At 48.1% G+C, this 17,500-nt stretch overlaps 1 protein-coding gene across 3 annotated transcripts in view; it reads left to right on the top strand.

Annotated features, from left to right (window-relative positions):
- npas3 (neuronal PAS domain protein 3) overlaps positions 1-17,500 on the top strand; it is a 227,106-nt gene that overhangs the window by 150,862 nt on the left and 58,744 nt on the right. For all 3 annotated transcript variants that reach the window (XM_030117194.1, XM_030117196.1, XM_030117195.1), the window contains one exon: positions 2,596-2,685. In XM_030117194.1, coding sequence (XP_029973054.1) covers positions 2,596-2,685 — 90 coding nt within the window. The remainder of the gene's footprint in view (positions 1-2,595; positions 2,686-17,500) is intronic.

The raw sequence follows: 17,500 nt of genomic DNA, 5'->3' as shown, positions 1-17,500 counted from the left end.
CACAGCTACCAGTGCGTGTGTGTGTGTGTGTGTGTGTGTGTGTGTGTGTGTGTGTGTTTGCATCAGCATATCAGCACAATTTACACACACACACAGTCTCCACCTTTCAACTCGCTTTCCAATTCTAATTAATCCGTCTTTAATCCCTCTGAAACGAGCAGATTTGTTCGCCTCCACCTGAAGCTGCTGAAACCTGAACCTCCGTCAGAGCAAAAGGGGCCGAGATTATCTGCACATCTCTGCTGCTGCTGCGACTCCGCCCCAATCCCTGCAGCTGCTTCGCCCCAATCCCTGCAGCCGCTTCGCCCCAATCCCCGTAGCCGCTTCGCCCCAATCCCCGCAGCCGCTTCACCCCAATCCCTGCAGCCGCTTCTCCCCAATCCCTGCAGCCGCTTCGCCCCAATCCCCGCAGCCGCTTCGCCCCAATCCCCGCAGCCGCTTCACCCCAATCCCTGCAGCCGCTTCGCCCCAATCCCTGCAGCCGCTTCGCCCCAATCCCCGCAGCCGCTTCGCCCCAATCCCCGCAGCCGCTTCGCCCCAATCCCCGCAGCCGCTTCGCCCCAATCCCTGCAGCCGCTTCGCCCCAATCCCTGCAGCCGCTTCGCCCCAATCCCTGCAGCCGCTTCGCAAACATCCACCTCAAGCCTGGCCCTGCCTCCGTCAGTCAGCTGCCGCTCGTGTCCTGAAGTGTTTATGAAGCACTGAGCTCCGTCAGGCTGGAGTTTGGTTTGATGCTGGAGGTTCGTTGGTCCAAATGAAGTTTTTCCTCCACTGACATATTTTAGTTTAGGCGTTCGTTGGAGCCCAAATCAACCTTTAGCAGCCAGAAATCCAGCCAGGAGTTGTGAGTTCGACTCCCTGCCCCTGAGCCACAGGCTCCTCCTTCCTGTTAACACCAGACTCATCCTGGGTTTTTCTCTCTGTGGTTCATGAGGTTTCCTGTCTGCAGGATCAAAGTGATGCAGTACATCCTCCATACCTGTAGGTGGAGCTGGAACTCACTGAAATACTCCAGAGACGCAGAAGAACACAGAGCTGCTGTTTGAGTTCTTTGTGTAAATGAAGTTTTTAAAAAGGATCGTAACGAGTATACCGAGTTGTTTTTTAGTGGTGAGGAGACTCTCTGTTCATCTTTTCTTTTCTCAGTACGTCTTGTCATCCTGTCTTCATCCATCCTGCAGCGGCAACAACTGAATATAGAGAAAACCAGTTCAGCACCGAGTGACTGATGAGACTTTGTTGCTTATTTCAGTCTCGGGGTTTGGGAGTCTGAGGCGTGACCGATGAAATCTCTGCTCTAGAATTATGAGGGAATAAAATAAAATCTGAATTAATTAACGAACGCATTTAACGAACAAATGGCTGAAGAGTTTGATGTTTGCACATATTTCAAACACAGCAGTGAAAATAGAGTCAGAAACAAAAGCAGTGACACACACACACACACACACACACACACACACTGTGTGTCATTAGCAGGGAGCCACATGTAATTAACCTGTGTGACTCCGGCAGTGTTCACGCCGGTGTGAATCAGTGTATTCTGCACAAAGAGTCGAGTGTCGAGCCATGATCTGAACAAACACACAGCATTAGACACACTCACGCTACGCCGCAGTGTGCACCTGTGTATGTGTGTGTCATATATTTACCACCATGTGGGGACTCTCACCTGATCACACACTCGCGATGCGAAGCGTTGTCGTGTTTATGGATACAAAACCAGACGCGACAGAACTGATTGGTTTGTTTTTTTCAGTAAAGTCAGGTTTTAGGTTAGGTTTAGATAACTAGTAGTGGTGACCGAGTTTAGAGCCAGTCTGCAGGAGATGAGCGCGAGTCAACGAGAAAACAGGCGTGTGTGTGAAGTGGCGAGGCTCAACGTGACCGTCACATGAAGGCAGCATTCGACACGCTTTGTGTGTGTGTGTGTGTGTGTGTGTGAGAGAGAGAGAGAGAGAGAGAGAGAGACCTCTTATTGTCACTTCGTATTATTTGTTTCTGTAAAATGTTGAAAAACTCGTCAAACAGAAGCTGAATATGAGAAAACAGTAATGAGCTCGTCAGCCTGCAGTACCACTTCAGACCACACGGGGCGCTGGTAGATGAATGCTGTGTTGTTAAGCATCCATTCAGGAGCCGTTATGAACAGAAATGAGCCCGAAACTTAACCAAAAGCAACGCTTATGAGCTTCAGTCTTCATAAACCAAGTATTCATTCATATTTTGTCTCAAAGATATAAAAGTTTTTTATTGTTTTTGTTTTTTTTACAGTGAGCATATAAACGCTGATTTTGTTCACTCCATAGTTTTATTGTGTGTTTCCAGTGGAATGTTTGTAAAGTGCAGCAGAGCAGTTCTAAGCCTGATCTTCATCCATTGCTTCCACCTGATGGTCAAACGCTGCCCCGAGTGGACGAATCAGGAACTGCAGCTACTTTCTAATGTGGTTTTATCACATTTACAATCGTCCCGTCGGCTCGATTCAGCTTCGTTTTCAGGCCGTCGTCAGCCGGCGGGCCACATGTTTGACTCCCCGGCTCTGTCACGCTCACATCCACCTGACCTCCACCTCTCCTGTGTTGTGTCTTTCAGTCTCTGGACGGGTTTGTATTTGCACTAAACAAGGAGGGACGCTTCCTCTACATCTCAGAGACCGTCTCCATCTACCTGGGCCTGTCACAGGTGAGTCCTGCTGTCGTCTGTCTGAGGTTATCTCCACGAAACAAACCAGCTTCCCTCGCTCCCTCGCTCTCTGCCTCTCCCTCTCCCTCTCTCTCTCTCTCTCTCCCTCTCTTTTCCTCTCTCTCTCCTATCATTACCAAAGACAATTCCCAACAAATTAAGGCTCATTTAAAATCTCATCAGCTCGTCGGACGGTTGTTGATTTGTGCAGCGAGCGACGCTGCATATTTTATTGCTTTCCGTGTGTGTGTGTGTGTGTGTGTGTGTGTGTGTGTGTGTGTGTGGGGAGACACTTCATTGTACTTTGTCAGCTCAGTGACGAGCTCTGCGTCTCAATTGGTTCACTCTCCACCAGTTCCTGTTAATAGAGGCAGGCGTCCATTCTGAAGGTCGACACGCCGACCTTGGAGGCGCTAATAAGTCGCTATTGACACGCTCCCTGGTGTGTGTGAGAGAGCGTGTGTGTGTGTGTGTGTGTGCGTGCGTCAGGTCGCTGAATTAAACTGGATCTGGACCGTCACATTTCCCTGTTTACCGTGTAGCTTCTGTCGGCTTGTGTGCTAAATGCTAATATTTGCAGGAAAACAGAGGCGACGGTGTCGCGCGCTGTAAAATATCTGAGGCCATGTTTGCGCTCTGCGGCTGGGAAACACATTTCCTGTTGTCTTTCTGTTCTTCTTGTTGTCCTACAGTGTAAAATATGGCCATCAGCTGTCAGACGTGGCCGTATTCAGCAGCGTTGCGGACGTCATTATCAGGGTTTTGTTGTTGTTGATATTAATGCAGAGAGTCCTTGAACACCTCTCAGATGGTGACCTGGTCAGCTAGCTAGTACTCATTTAGCCCTATTTAGTACTTAATGTTGATTGATAATGTTAATTTTTCTGAGTTTTAGCGACCACAGAAGTACATTTGTTGCTACTAATGCTAATTGCTGCTAGCCGTTTATTTTTCTGAGATAGTTGCCCTCCGGCGCCTGGTTGGTAATTTTGGAAATTCGAGCGATGCTTGAATGCCCCACATGCTGTTTAGCTCCTGCTAGCTTTACCAACATTTATTTTTTCTTCTAAACTTGCTTCTTAAACTTGGTTTTCTCTGATATCAATGGTTTGACATGCAGAACTATTTGAACTATTTCTCAATAGCGATTGCAGACACAGAAGGTGCTACTAATGCTAACTGACGCACAAAATGTGGATGTGTCCAACTTGCTTCAGGAAAAGTCACGAAGCGGTCAGATATCTGAAGAAATCTTTACATTCTGTACCTCAGTCCGTCCTTTCACCATAAGAGCAAATATCAATGTTTGTAGTTTTGTTCTCTGACTGTATGTATATCGTCATGAAACCAGGAAATAGTGACAACTTGTAGCCTGGCATGCTAACTGCAGGGTTTTCAGCCTTTCAGCTGACTTTGTTTCCAAAACTTCGCCATTTAAACGCAAAACTTTTCTGAAACAAAAATGCAAAAACAAAGCATTTTCGCTTGAATCGTTGTGAAAACTTGTCCTCAGAAACACGTTTTTGAACGTTCCTGGACGCCTCCATCATCAGCAGGCCGAGCGGAGAAAAGAAACCCAGAGATTCCCACAGCGCCTGAACGCACCGCTGCAGCTCTAATGAACACCTCGAACCTTCCGCGGCACAACAGGTGGAAAAGCGGCTTCTCTTGGGACCGAGGTGCTAAAAGGTGAAGAGTTGAAGCAGCCAATCAGCCGCCGGCGTCGCGGCGCCGAGCTGGCCGACCATCCGGACCGTAACGCTGCAGGAGTGTGTGAAAACCGTCACTGCTGTGACACCTCGTCGTCACATTTCACTTTTTTTGTGAAATCTGACCACTGATAGTGTTTTTTGTTTTCCTTTCGTGTCTGACCTGGCAGACAGTCGGCCGCTCACCGGGGGGGGGGGGGGGGGGGGGGGGCGGGTGGCAGCAGAACTTGGGGGGGGGGGGTTGCGGTGAACGTTGGAGGTCAGCTTGTTTGTGTGGTGGGATTTGAGCCTGTTGGTGACTGTGTCCTTCTGTCTGCGCACAGTGAATATTAACACGGTCCAATTCTTCACAAAGTCCTCAGAGGGTGTGTGTGTGTGTGTGTGTGTGTGTGTGTGTGTGTGTGTGTGTGTGTGTGTGTGTTCGTGTGGTTCTTCTCACAGCGGCCCAAACACTCTCAGTCTTCATTATATTGCAGGATCGATGCATGCAGGAGCCGTTCTGAGGGTCCGAGGGTTTTTTCAACATGTTGAGACTTTTATGCACTGACAGGAACAGTCGTTTATATCATTGATTTCAGCTGTTTTTTTTTTCTTGCTCTTTTCTTGCATTTCTTCGGAGTGAAGCGTGGACTGCATTTGGTCCCCAAGTCATAGCTTGGACAACCCCTGCATGTGTTTAACGCTTTCTTGAAAAAATGTACGCTCCACGACACAGTTTTATTGCATTTTTTAAGTAGTAATTCTAAAAAGTCACAAACAATGAATGAAAGAAAAAAGCACCACAATGTCTGTTCTATAAGCCACAGCCAGTTTGCTGTTTAGCGCCTCATGCAGCCTCGTTCTTTGGTTTATCATGAAGTGAAATCTAAACAGAGAAGCATGTTGTGAGCAGTGCATGTAAAGCAGTAAAGCTGCTCCAGAACCACGAAAAAAAGCTTCTGTTATTACCGTATTTGACATTAAAAGAAACATTCATCACTAAAAAGCTAACTCAGAGAAAAATCAACAGAAAACACAAAGAGAACGGCAGGAAGAGTTCAGGGTGTTTGAGAAACGAGTGAGGAGCTGAAGAATCTGTTACTGTGATGGAGAAAACATCCTCCCATCCATCTTCTTCAGCGCTCCCTCCGTCCGGGGTCACGGAGAAACCCCGATATCTCCGTCCTCCTCAGGGGCCCCGAGCGGCTCCCGGACCGAACCGGAGATACGATCTCTGCTGGTTTCCTCAGCGATCCTCTAATGGGGTCTGAGCAGGAGCCAGACCGGATCAGATGATCCGTGACTGAACCGCTCTCCGTCAGTCAGAGTGACACCCGACAGACTGAGAGGGAGGACTCACTCAGCTGTTGGAGCCCCCTGCTGGGAGGCGGGACCCTGGGACCCCTCCTGGAGCCAGACCCGGGGTCGGTGGGACCGGGTCGCCTGGGTGTCCCGGCTGAACGTGGTCCTGGCAGAACCTCATGGGGACTACATGGATCCACCACTAAACAAAATCCAGCAGGGGGCAGCGGTCTGCAACAGGAAGTGACTCTGGAGCGTGGAAATCAAAGATGGCTGATCGTCGGCTGAAAGCTGAAGAACAAATTCACAGACGATTCTGGAATAACAGCTTCAGGACAAAGATCGACAACATTTGAACATGAAGTTGAAATAAAGACACCAGAGAGGCTTCACGGTCCAGGAAGTACGGCTCTGGAGGGCTGAAGTTCTCCAGCACCTTCTTCTTGTCTGATGACGAACAGAAAAGGCCAATCAGTTTCCCAAATGACAGAGGAAGGTGCATCGCTCGCCACCTCTCCTCCCCCGCTCCGTCACCCCTCCCCTCCCCCGCCCTGGATTAATTCCCTCCCTCTAAGATTGATTGATGATTTCTATCAAATAATTGATTAATTGTCAAATGGGGTCCCTGCAGCTCCTCTGCCAGCTCCAGCGAGCCGGTTATCTTGTTCCCTCAGCTTTTATCAGCCGCTGGAGAAGTGGCACGCCGATTAGAGGGGAGGGGGGGGCGGAGGGATGGGTGGTGGTGGGGGGGTTGGAGGGACTCTCCCCCTGTAATCCTACATGTGTACACAGAGTTCGTCACCCTTCATCCTCCTAATTGCTCTCCTCTTCCTCCTCAGCTGCTTTAATCGCCGCCCGTCCCTCGTCTCTGTTTTTCCCTCCTTTAAAGGAAAGAAAATATACGACTAATTATTTTTCAACGTTAATTAGATGGCGGCGTGCGGGGGAGGGGAGGGGGGGTTGGAGAAATGGCGATGAGGAAGGTGAGGATGAGGAGGCTGGTGGTCTCCCTTCTTCCTTTTCTTTTCTTTTTCCCGGTGATGAATGGAGGAGGTGATGAATTTTCCCGCTGTGAAACAAACTTGGGGCAGATTTATGTCTGAGGAGGATTTGTGGCTTTGAGTCGTTTCTTCGCCGTCTCGCCGCGGACGTGGACGGCCAATCAAACAGGCCGTTAATAGAGTCATTAACAACGAGCGGAGCGGTAATTAAACACGTCCCACCCACCTCCTCCTCCTCCTCCTCACGGCTTCTCATCAGCCACCTCTTCGTCTTTCATCCCAAAGCTTCCTCACTTACTTCAGTCCCTGGGAGGAGTTTGCATGTTCTTCCACACTGACTCGAAATGAGACGTTCAGGCGTCGAGATCAAGTGACGGTTCGATGACGTTGTTCAGTATCACGACGGAGACACTGTTTGGAATAAAAATGAAGACTTACGCCGATGATGGTGTGGTGCACTCTGACTAAACTCTCTACACACACCGTGGGACTTGCTCACACACACACCTGCCTGGTGGGCGGGGCCTCTTCTCTGTAAAACTGGGTGTGAAACTCCAAACCTAATAAAACATCTCAGGAACGTTCATGATTCAAAACAATGAAAAATCAACAACCGCACTCCGTCAGATCAGAAAGGTTCGAATCTCCAGATGCTTGAGGTGAGAAGACGCTTCCATCCTGAGCAGGGATCATATTCAGCCCGACACGAGGAGGAAGTGGCTGCAGGGACGAAGGACGGGCTGATTTTAAAGAAGTAAGGTGTGTCTATGAAGAGTTTATGGTGTCAGAGTGTGTGTGTGTGTGTGTGTGTGTGTGTGTGTGTGTGTGTGTGTGTGTGTGTGTGTGTGTAGCATTCAAAGCTTGCAGCTGCCCTCTGAGTGATCTAATTGAGACGTGTGTGCGTGTATCGTCTCTACCTTTATTTGTGTGTGTGTGTGTGTGTGTGTGTGTGTGTGTGTGTGTGTGTGTGCAGCAGATGGCTGTGTGTCCTCTGCCTGATGGTCCAGAGGAAAATAATAACCGCGTCGTCCCGGCCAGACCCAAATTAGTCTGCTGGAGTCTCGCCCGTTACGCCCAAATATGGTCGTCAGCCAGCTCCTCTTCCTCCTCCTCCTCCTCCTCCTCCTCATGCCAGACAGGCATATGCAGCGACATGGGAGGGTACACACACACACACACACACACACACACACACACACACACACTCAGGCTGTGCGTGCCTCTCAGGTGATGCGCTGTATTTGTGTTTTCAAGTCGTCTCCTCTGGAAACGTCACGTGTTTCTGATCAACCTGCTGCAGCAACAGTTTCTTCATCGTCCACATGTGAGCCTGCAGCTGCTGCTTCCAGACACACACACACACACACACACACACACACACACGCACACATGCACACACTCCTCGCAGCACTTCGGACATGACGTTCGTTAACATACAGAAACACTGAAAACGATGTCATTCACCTGTCGGACGGTTCTGGACGTTGATGTCGTCGTCTTTGTTGTTCATCTGAGCATAACAGCTGTTCACTCCAGTCGTGGTGTTCATGCGCAGCAGCAGCGCTTCAGAAAAGTTGCGTTTTGCCCCGTTTCCATGGAGACAGAGTCAATGCATTTTTTTTTTTAAAGTTCCGCCTCAAAAAACTGTTTTCATAAAGTTACATTTTCCCATTTTCACAGAAGCAGAATTTTTATTACTAACCAGTCAAAATTAATTTTAGAAATTAAAATGAAATACAGACAGTTCTTGAAAAGTTTTTTTTTTTTTTTTTGGAAGGCCTTATAAGAGTTTATTGTCACTAACAAAGCTATTCAGAATTGAAATAATTTTCAAATATCCATATTGAAAATTTTATTAAAAAAGTCTTGGTGTCCTTGTTCAAATTAAATCACTGATTGAAAATTAGAATTAAATAAAACTGAAATAGAATTGCTCTATTTTTTTTTTCTCTGTGGAATTTGATACACACTATTTCGGAAATCAATTCAATCAATTGAGATTAAATGCCTCCTTTTTCTTGAATTGAACATTTTCTTCTTGATTTTATTGATTATTTTCAGTAAATGTCGGTAAATTCAGCCCTTTCATTTCAGCTTCACTTTCTAAACTTTAAAAGACAAAACTGAAGACTTTAATAAATGATGGTGACCTGCTGTGACGTGAGGGACAGGCTGACTCTGAATCAGCTCAATAATTCATCCAGATTAAGATGAAACCGTCAGATTGGCTCATTTCATGTTTTACGTCCTCAGCTGTCGTTAGAACTCCCGATCAATCAGATCGATTCCCTGGAGTCTGACAGCGAGCTGCAGAGGGCGGATCGCGGTGTCGAGTGTGTGAGTTTAAAAACACAACAAAAGTGTGTGTGTGTTTTTATTCATTTCAAAGAAAGAAGAAAAGAGTGAAATCAGCCTTTAAACTCCCGCTGCCCTCGACTCGCCGCTCGCTTTGACCCGCTCTTCACAGGATCGACTTGGTTTGCTTCCAGTGTGTGTGAGTGTGTGTGAGTGAGTGTGTGTGAGTGAGTGTGTGTGTAGGAGTTTCAGCGGTGTGTGAAACAATTTGTTTCTGTCTTTGTCATTTAAAGAGGCTCTCCGGTGTTCAGACCCACAGTCACACAACACACACACACACACACACACACACACACACACACACACACACACACAAGGTCATTTTGTTCACTTAAACCAATGCGCATGATGGAGATTGTTATACTCCCTCGGTCTCTCTCTCTCCTGCCACACGTGCACGCACACACGCACGCGCGCACGACCACGAGAGCCTGATCCCCGCTGCCTTCAGTCCGATCCACAGTCCCTCAGAGAGACAACCTCCCACACACACACACACACACTCACACACACACACACACACACACACACACACACTCACACACACACACAGGGTAATGTTGGTTGAGTTAGCAGGAAGCGGCTCCAGCAGACTGTTTGTTCTTCTTCCTTCCATCGCGTCCAAAGCGAAACACACGACAGCGGCTGTTATGACCGTGTGGATGAAGGTGTGTGTTCTCCCGTTGTTAGTGTTCATGTTCGCGTGTGTGTGTGTGTATGTGTGTGTGTGTGGTTTCATCACAGAAACAAACAACAGCTCCAACTAGTGGCAAGGCGTGAAAGCAACATTGTTCTCAGCGTTTTTACGTTTCCGTGGAAACAGTCATCGATTTCAAAATGTTGCTGTGTGAACGGGAAACTTTATGACGTCGTCGTGGAAACGGGGCTGAAGCGGCGGATTTCATCTGCGTCATGGGTTCAGCTTCTGTCCAAGATCTGAGTGAATCAGACCCAGATTGACCACAAAGAAGCAGAAGTGTGTGTGTGTGTGTGTGTGTGTGTGTGTGTGTGTGTGTGTGTGTGTGTCCCTGTTGGCCTGTGTGAAAGCAGCGGTATTAGCATGCTGACAGCAGCTGCAGGAGGTTATCTGGACCTCAGAGAGCTTCCTCCTGCCTTTTGTTCTGACTGATCGCCGCGGCGACGCACCAGAGGCATGATGGGATGCGGCGTGGCCGGCGAGGCCGGCGGATCCACGCGGGAGGAGAGTAGGAGGAGGAACGCGCACAAAAGATACGACGCAAACAATGCAGACGAATCCCTGTCGACTCCAGATCTCTGCGAAGTTTCCCCGACTTTCACTTTTCTAAGAATGAAAGAGGAGACGAGAGGGCGCACACACACACGCACACACACACACACACACACACACACACTCACACACACTCACACTCGTACAGAACAATACACTCACAGCATTAACAACTGGAGAACTCGGACATTCATATTCAGAGATCAACAAGTTGGATTGTTGTTTCTGTGACCGTCAACTCTGAAACTAGCAGGAAGGAGGATCTGGACTGAGAGGAGTGGTGCTACGTTCTGCACAAACTAGTTCCATTCTGTCCCTTCACCAGCGCCTGTGATGTGCGGTGAGCGGCGGCGCGGCGGTGCAGCGGCGCGGCCTGCCGTTTCATGGTCGGAGTGTTTGAACCGCTCGGCTCTGTGACCTTGGCGGAGTTAAAGTCCGTCTGATCCTCAGACCTCTGAAAGTAGAAAACACTGGTTGAAACACGTCCGCACTTCATGTTTTATTTTCCACCCTGAAAACTTCCAAACTGTCGGTTTGGATCCTCTCGGCCGCCGCCGCCGCTCGTGACCTTGTGAAGGTCGCGTGCTCCAGCCTCACCTTCCAAATGCTGGACGAGGCGAGACGAGGCGAGACGAGGCGAGAGGCGGCCGGAGCTGCTAATGCTGCAGGGTCGGACGGAGCGGGTCAGAACCCCGGCTCGCCTCTAATGCATGAGAAGAGGAGCGGGCGTGTGTGTGTGTGTGTGTGTGTGTGTGTGTGTGTGTGTGTGTGTGTGTGTGTGTGTGTGTGTGTGTGTGTGTGTGTGTGTGTGTGTGTGTGTGTGTGTGTCCTTCAGCAGGTCAGAGTCCCTGCTTCACCTCCCGCTGTCCGTCTGTCTGTCTCTAATGTATGAAAGCTTCTCCTCTGACTTTAAATCCTCACCGTGCGGGCGGAGCTTCACCTTTGACCTCACTCTGCAGCTTCATCCATTTCAATGGAAACACACACACACACACACACACACACACACACACACACACGTACAGACGGTGCATACATATGGATGAACACACAGAGCACACAGTATATATATATACAGGAATGAAGGCTTAAACATGCACTCACTCTCTCTCACACACACACACACACACACACACACACACACACACACACTGCTGGATGAGGGTGAAAAGGGTCAATAGGCTGCCGAATATGTCCTTTCAAAAGAAAGAGTAGCGAGAGAAAGACTGTGTTTTTGATATTTTATGTCAGAAAAGTTTTTGCATTAATAGATATAAAGCTTTGAAATGGATGCAGTTATCACGCCCGGCCACTAGTGGGAGCTGTAGACTAACAGTGCTCTTATTGTCCCTCTACTGAGCATGTGCAGAACAGCTGTTTACTACTACAGCGTTTCAGAAGAGTACTGTTTTCCCCTGTTTGCACTGAGACTCAGGTGTTTGCGTTGCCGGGCGGAGTCGGAGGAGGCAACAAACGCAAACATGCTGCAGTGACACTGGCGGCCACAGGGGGCGCCAGAGAGAGACAGTGAGAAGAGCCCACTCTAGAGAATTATCATTCCGCTTCCTCCCACACTCCAGAAACGTGCAGGTTAACTGGAGATCGGAGACCCCCAGGTGTGAATGTTGTGGACGTCTGTCTGTGCTGACCCAGAGCAGCTGGGATTGGCTCCAGCAACCCCGACCCTGAAACGGGCTGGAGAACAAAAGACTTTTTGTTTTTTTCCATTTTTGTTTGTTTTTCATTTTCATGTCTGCTTCAGTTAAGCTAGGTTTACACTTGCACGACTTTTTGCCATGATGTTGGCAAGGCGTGCCAGTCTGGAGTCACGAACCGGCAGGCTCCCGCACTGTTCACGAATAGTTCACGAATTGTTCATGAATTGTTCACGAATTGTTCACGAATGCGCCCGTCAGTGTCGCGAACTGGCACAATGCATTCACGCATAGTTTGCGCATAGTTTACGAGCTTCCTGCATTGGCACGACGTGGTTTCGCGCGCAATTACTCACGTCATATGAAAAGGGGCTTCCCCAACCCCGGGTCATTTCTGGATTTTCTGTGGAACAGACAACATGCTGAACGCCAGAGACGCCGTCACTGCGGAGAAGAGAAGATGCCTCCTGGCAGCTGCTCTGTGTTGAAGAGCAGCAGAAAAGATGTTGCCTGGGGCCCCGAGCTGAAGGGGCCCCGACGGACGGCTGACATCAGTCCATTTCAATGACAAATTAAAGGTGCTACACTTAATGCTGCAACGACAGTGTCGAAAATCCCCCGCATGGCGCCCTTTTCCGGGTCCTCGCCGGGGGCCCCGACTGGCAGCATCCTCCCGCATTGTCCCGACGCCTTCACGAGGCGTTCACGGACAGTTGGCGCATAGTTCACGGCCTGTTCGCGATATTTTGTCGTGACCAAAATTTTGAACATTTCTGAATTCTCGTCCCGACATGGCACGCAGTCCCGACGGGTTTACACACACTTCACGCCACTTCACGAGTAGTTTGCGACTCGATTCGTGCCAATTCGTGCCACAGAATCGTTCAAGTGTAAACCTGGCTTTAAATCAGTGAATCTCTTTAGGTTTTTCTCACATTTATGAAGTGTGTGTGTGTGAGTGTGTGTGTGTGTGTGGCCATTAAACTCCTGTCACCTCTGATCCTTGCTGGAATAAAGTCACACCTATACACACACGCACACACACACACACACACACACACACACACACACACACACACACACACACACACACACACTTCAATAAAACAAGCATCAATTTTGGTTTCCGACGGCGATGCTGATCTCTTTACGGCCTGCACGGCATCAAAGTAACGGCCGGCTGTAAATCTGAACCCGAGGAAGAGGAGGAGGAGGAGGAGGAGCAGGGGAAAGACAAGAAGGAGGTGGAGGAGGGAGGAGACGGAGGTGGAGGAGGGAGGAGGGGAGGAGAAGGAGGTGGAGGAGCAGCAGGGGAAAGACAAGAAGGAGGTGGAGGAGGGAGGAGATGGAGGTGGAGGAGGAGGAGGGAGGAGACGGAGGTGGAGGAGGGAGGAGACGGAGGTGGAGGAGGGAGGAGACGGAGGTGGAGGAGGAGAAGGGGCAGACGGAGGGATGCAGGTGACGATAACAGGAGCGTTAAACCTTTGGCTCTTCTGTTCTGGATGAAGGAATTCCGGAGCGCCGCGCGCTTACTGATTCCTGTCAAACTGACACAAAGTAACTAGTTACTCTTGATACAAATTAAGTAGTTACTATTGATACAAAGTAACTGGTTACTATAGATAGAAGGTAGCGAGTTACTGGAGACACAAACTAACTAGTTAACTTTGTAAATAAAGGTGACATGAGGTTTTCTGACAGTGAGGATCAGTCACACGGTTGAAGACCAAAGATTTAAGGGTTTTGATGAAAAGTAGTTTTTCAGTCAAACACTGAAAACAGGTGGGAAGACAGAATCAGAATATTCTTTATTAATATTTAATATGTAAATATTTCAAAGTTTCATAAAAGTCAGGTTTTCATACAATCACAATCTGCAACAGTCACAATACTGAAAATGTTTTACTCTTCATGTTCCTCAGATTGCCTCCTCCTTTTTCACCCTGCCCTTCTCCACCTCCACCTCCACCTTCTCTGTTCCCCATCTTCCTCCTCTTCCATCGTTTTTTCCATTTACTCCTAAATATCTCCTCTCCTCTTCCAACATTTCCCTTTCAGCCGCTCTCATCCTCCTTCTCCCGTTTCATTCCTCTATCTTTCCCTCTTTCCTCCCCTCTGTCCCCTCCCTGAAGGATCCCCCCTTCCTCCTCCTCCTCCTCCTCCTCCTCCTCCTCCAGGTGTTTTGCTGGGATAAAGGATTGATGAAGCCATCAACTCTCTGCTCTTGACATTTACAAAAAACCCTCCAAGCAAACACCTCCTTCTCTCCTCTCTCCCCTTCCTGCACCCCCCCCCCTCCTCCACCCGCTCCTGTTATCTCCCTGCAGAGCCGCCTCGCCCCGCCGCATCATTAAGACCTCGTAATTAGGGCTCATTTGTAAAGCCAGTGTAAATAAAGGGCCTATAATGGCCGAGGTATCATTCACACCAAGGTGTGTGTGTGTGTGTGTGTGTGTGTGTGTGTGTGTGTGTGTGTGTGTGTGTGTGTGTGTGTGTGTGTGTGTGTGTGTGTGTGTGTGTGCGTGTGTGTCTTTGAGGGGACATTAGTAAATTAGCCTGTGTGTCATTATAGCAGCGGTGAGCGAGTGTGTGTTTGCAAAGTTTGTAAAGGTTTTGTATACTGTGTGTGTGTGTGTGTGTGTGTGTGTGTGTGTGTGTGTGTGTGTGTGTGTGTGTGTTCAGTAAAGTGTTGTTCAGTACTCTACCCTTCTCTACTGTGTTGAACTGTATTTTCTTGTGCACTCTGTTCATCTGAGTCTGCTGTGTTCTGCTCTGCTCTCTGTGGTGTTTTACTCTTCTTCCTTCTGCGTCTCCTCTGTTCCGCTGTTCTTCACTTTTCTCTACTGGACTCTACTTCACCACTACTGGATTTTATTACCTCCACCAAGGAGGTTATGTAACCAAGTCGGTTGGTTGGTTTGTTGGTTTATTGGTTGGTTTGTTAGCAACACTACGGAAAAAGTAAAGGACGGATTGCAATGAAGCTTTGTGGAAAGGTGGGTCTTGGGCTAACGTAGAATCCATTAAAATCTGGTGATGATCCGGATCACTGTCTGGATCCAGGAATTTTTTAAAGGGTTCTTTATCATTGACCGATAGGGTGTACCGCCCAGCGGAACTTTAGTTTTAGTTCCTAGTCGGACCTGTTTCACGGACGGAACAGCCGCGCAGCAGCACGACAAAATCGCCACAAGTTGGCTTCTCTTCAAAACTTGATCAGAGCTTCGTCTGTAAGTGATTTCACCCGATGTTGGACTGTTCGTTTCCTTTGTTATGCATCCCTGCACGTCCATCATTGTGTTGCTTTTTATTGCTGAGTTACGAGTTTCATTTGACCAATGTAGTACTGTATCTATCCAGCAGAGGGCCTCAGTACTACGTCTTAAATTGATGACAGGCTTTGTTTACATCTGCTTAGTTATATTTATATATGGTGTTCTTCTTGTTGTTGGTGACTGATTTGACCTGTGGCGGAGGTCTGCGCTCTCTGAGTGCCAAATTCTAGTTAAACTCTGTTTTACATTCAGCCTTTTCCTCAGCTCTACTTCAGTCTGCTCTACTTTACTTCACTGTGTCGCTCCACTGAACTTTACTGTGCTGTGCTTTACTTTATTCAACTCTCCTCTACTTTGCTCTTCTAAATATATCAATAAGCCGCTTTGATGCTCCTCAGCATGATGAAGAATAAAATCCTTAAAAACAAAACAAAAAAAGCCACGTTAAACGAAAGAAAACTGACTATAGAGACATGATCTTTCTTAAAGTCCAGGTTCTAAATTCAGATTTCTTCATGATTACTTGAAGCTTATTAATAAAATTTAAATTAAAATCTGTTTTCTGATAAAAAGCAATTTTGAGACTCTCTATGTTGATAATTCACCTTGGAATGTTTTGTGTGTTTCTACTTGGACTTCTAATTTGCTGTATTACACACACACACACACACACACACACACACACACACACACACACACACACACACACTCTCTCTCTCTCTCTCTCTCTCTCTCTCTCTCTCAAATCCCTCACTATAATCGCCTATCAATTTATCTGTTTTCTGCATTTAAGAAGCAGGTACTTTTATCACAATCCATAGGGGTTACAGAGCACACACGCACACACACACACACACACACACACACACACACACACACACGCAGGCGCTGGCAGCCAGCGGTGGTCACATCGTGTTATGCTGACATGGCCCAGCATCTGCTCGGCAGCTCCAGAATGACACCGATTTGCACTTAAATGAGTGGATTTAAGTGGCGCGCCGCCATTACCACTCGGCCATATGTGATCCCAGTGTCTTTATCCTGCATTACACTGAGGAGGATGAGAGGCAGACGAGGGGGGGCACGGGGGGGGGGCGGGGGAGATTAGGACAGACGGCGGCGGCGGAGGAGGGAGAGATCGTGGAGGGAAAAGGAGGCATAAAGAGAAAGAAATGGATCTGTAATGAGAAAGAGATGGAGCTGACGGAGGACAGGGAGGGGGGATTACACCGTGGGGGGGGCACAAGTGGGGGCAAATGTCAGGAGCGGGGAAACATCTTCTGCAGTGATCCCCACTTCCAACAACCAGAGAGCATCCGCTGTTACCGTGGCGACCAGGTGATGCTGGAGTCCAAACTCTGCCAGGTTGAATGACAGAGTCTAAAGACGTGTTCCAGGACACTTCTTCTGTGGTGTAGACTGCCAACTCTTCTGTGATTGGTCAGATTCTTCTGGTTTATTTCCTCATTGGGCGGCTCTTGGACCAACATGGCTCCGCCTCCGTTGCCTTCTTTTTCTATCTATCTTAGAAAAGATATCGAAACTCAACAAGACCTCAGTTACTGTTGCCAGTCACTGCTAATGCTGTTTTTAGCATTAGCGTTAGCATTAGCATTATCTGCTCTCTCCACAGTGGTGGGCGCAGTCCGCTAATCAGCTAACCGCTAATTAGTGAAGCTAACATTTTCATTAGTGGATTAGCTGTTCAGCTAACTTTGAAAAACATTAACGGACTAATTAGCTTCCGCTAAATTTACACATTAGCGTGGTGGTAGCTCTGGGAGCCAATGTAGGCTGACTCTAGTTTCTGAGGGTACTTGAACGCCTCTTGTCCGTGCTTCAGTTACTGTGCAAAGTAATGAAAAGTCTCTTCTCTGCAGTTAAAAAACACCAAAAACTGTTTCAAAAAGACATGGATTTTGTAAAGCATATAACTCCCGATCCGTTTGTCTGATTGAAATGATTCAAAAACTGTTAGAAAGCCCCGGAACTCAAGATTCCGCCGTTTTCTCCTCCTGTCCTCTTCTTTTCTGCATCATGTGAATCTCTGTCACTGAGTGAGTGTGTGTGTGTGTGTGTGTGTGTGTGTGTGTGTGTGTGTGTGTGTGTGTGTGTGTGTGTGTGTGTGTGTGTGTGTGTGTGTGTCAGTGGTGTGTATGTCTGTTTGTGTGTGTCCATCTCTCTTGTGATTAGACCCAAGTGACAAATTATAGACGGACGAACAACACCGTCCATGTAATTTATTTTATTTTGAAAATTAACCGGATTCTCTTGCCTTATCTGTTTCCGA

The sequence above is a fragment of the Salarias fasciatus genome, chromosome 19 (genome assembly GCF_902148845.1).
Source record: "Salarias fasciatus chromosome 19, fSalaFa1.1, whole genome shotgun sequence".
In the NCBI taxonomy this organism is placed as follows: domain Eukaryota; kingdom Metazoa; phylum Chordata; class Actinopteri; order Blenniiformes; family Blenniidae; genus Salarias; species Salarias fasciatus.
The sequence above is the reverse complement of the archived record's forward strand: the minus strand, read 5'-3'. Positions and strand labels throughout refer to the sequence as shown.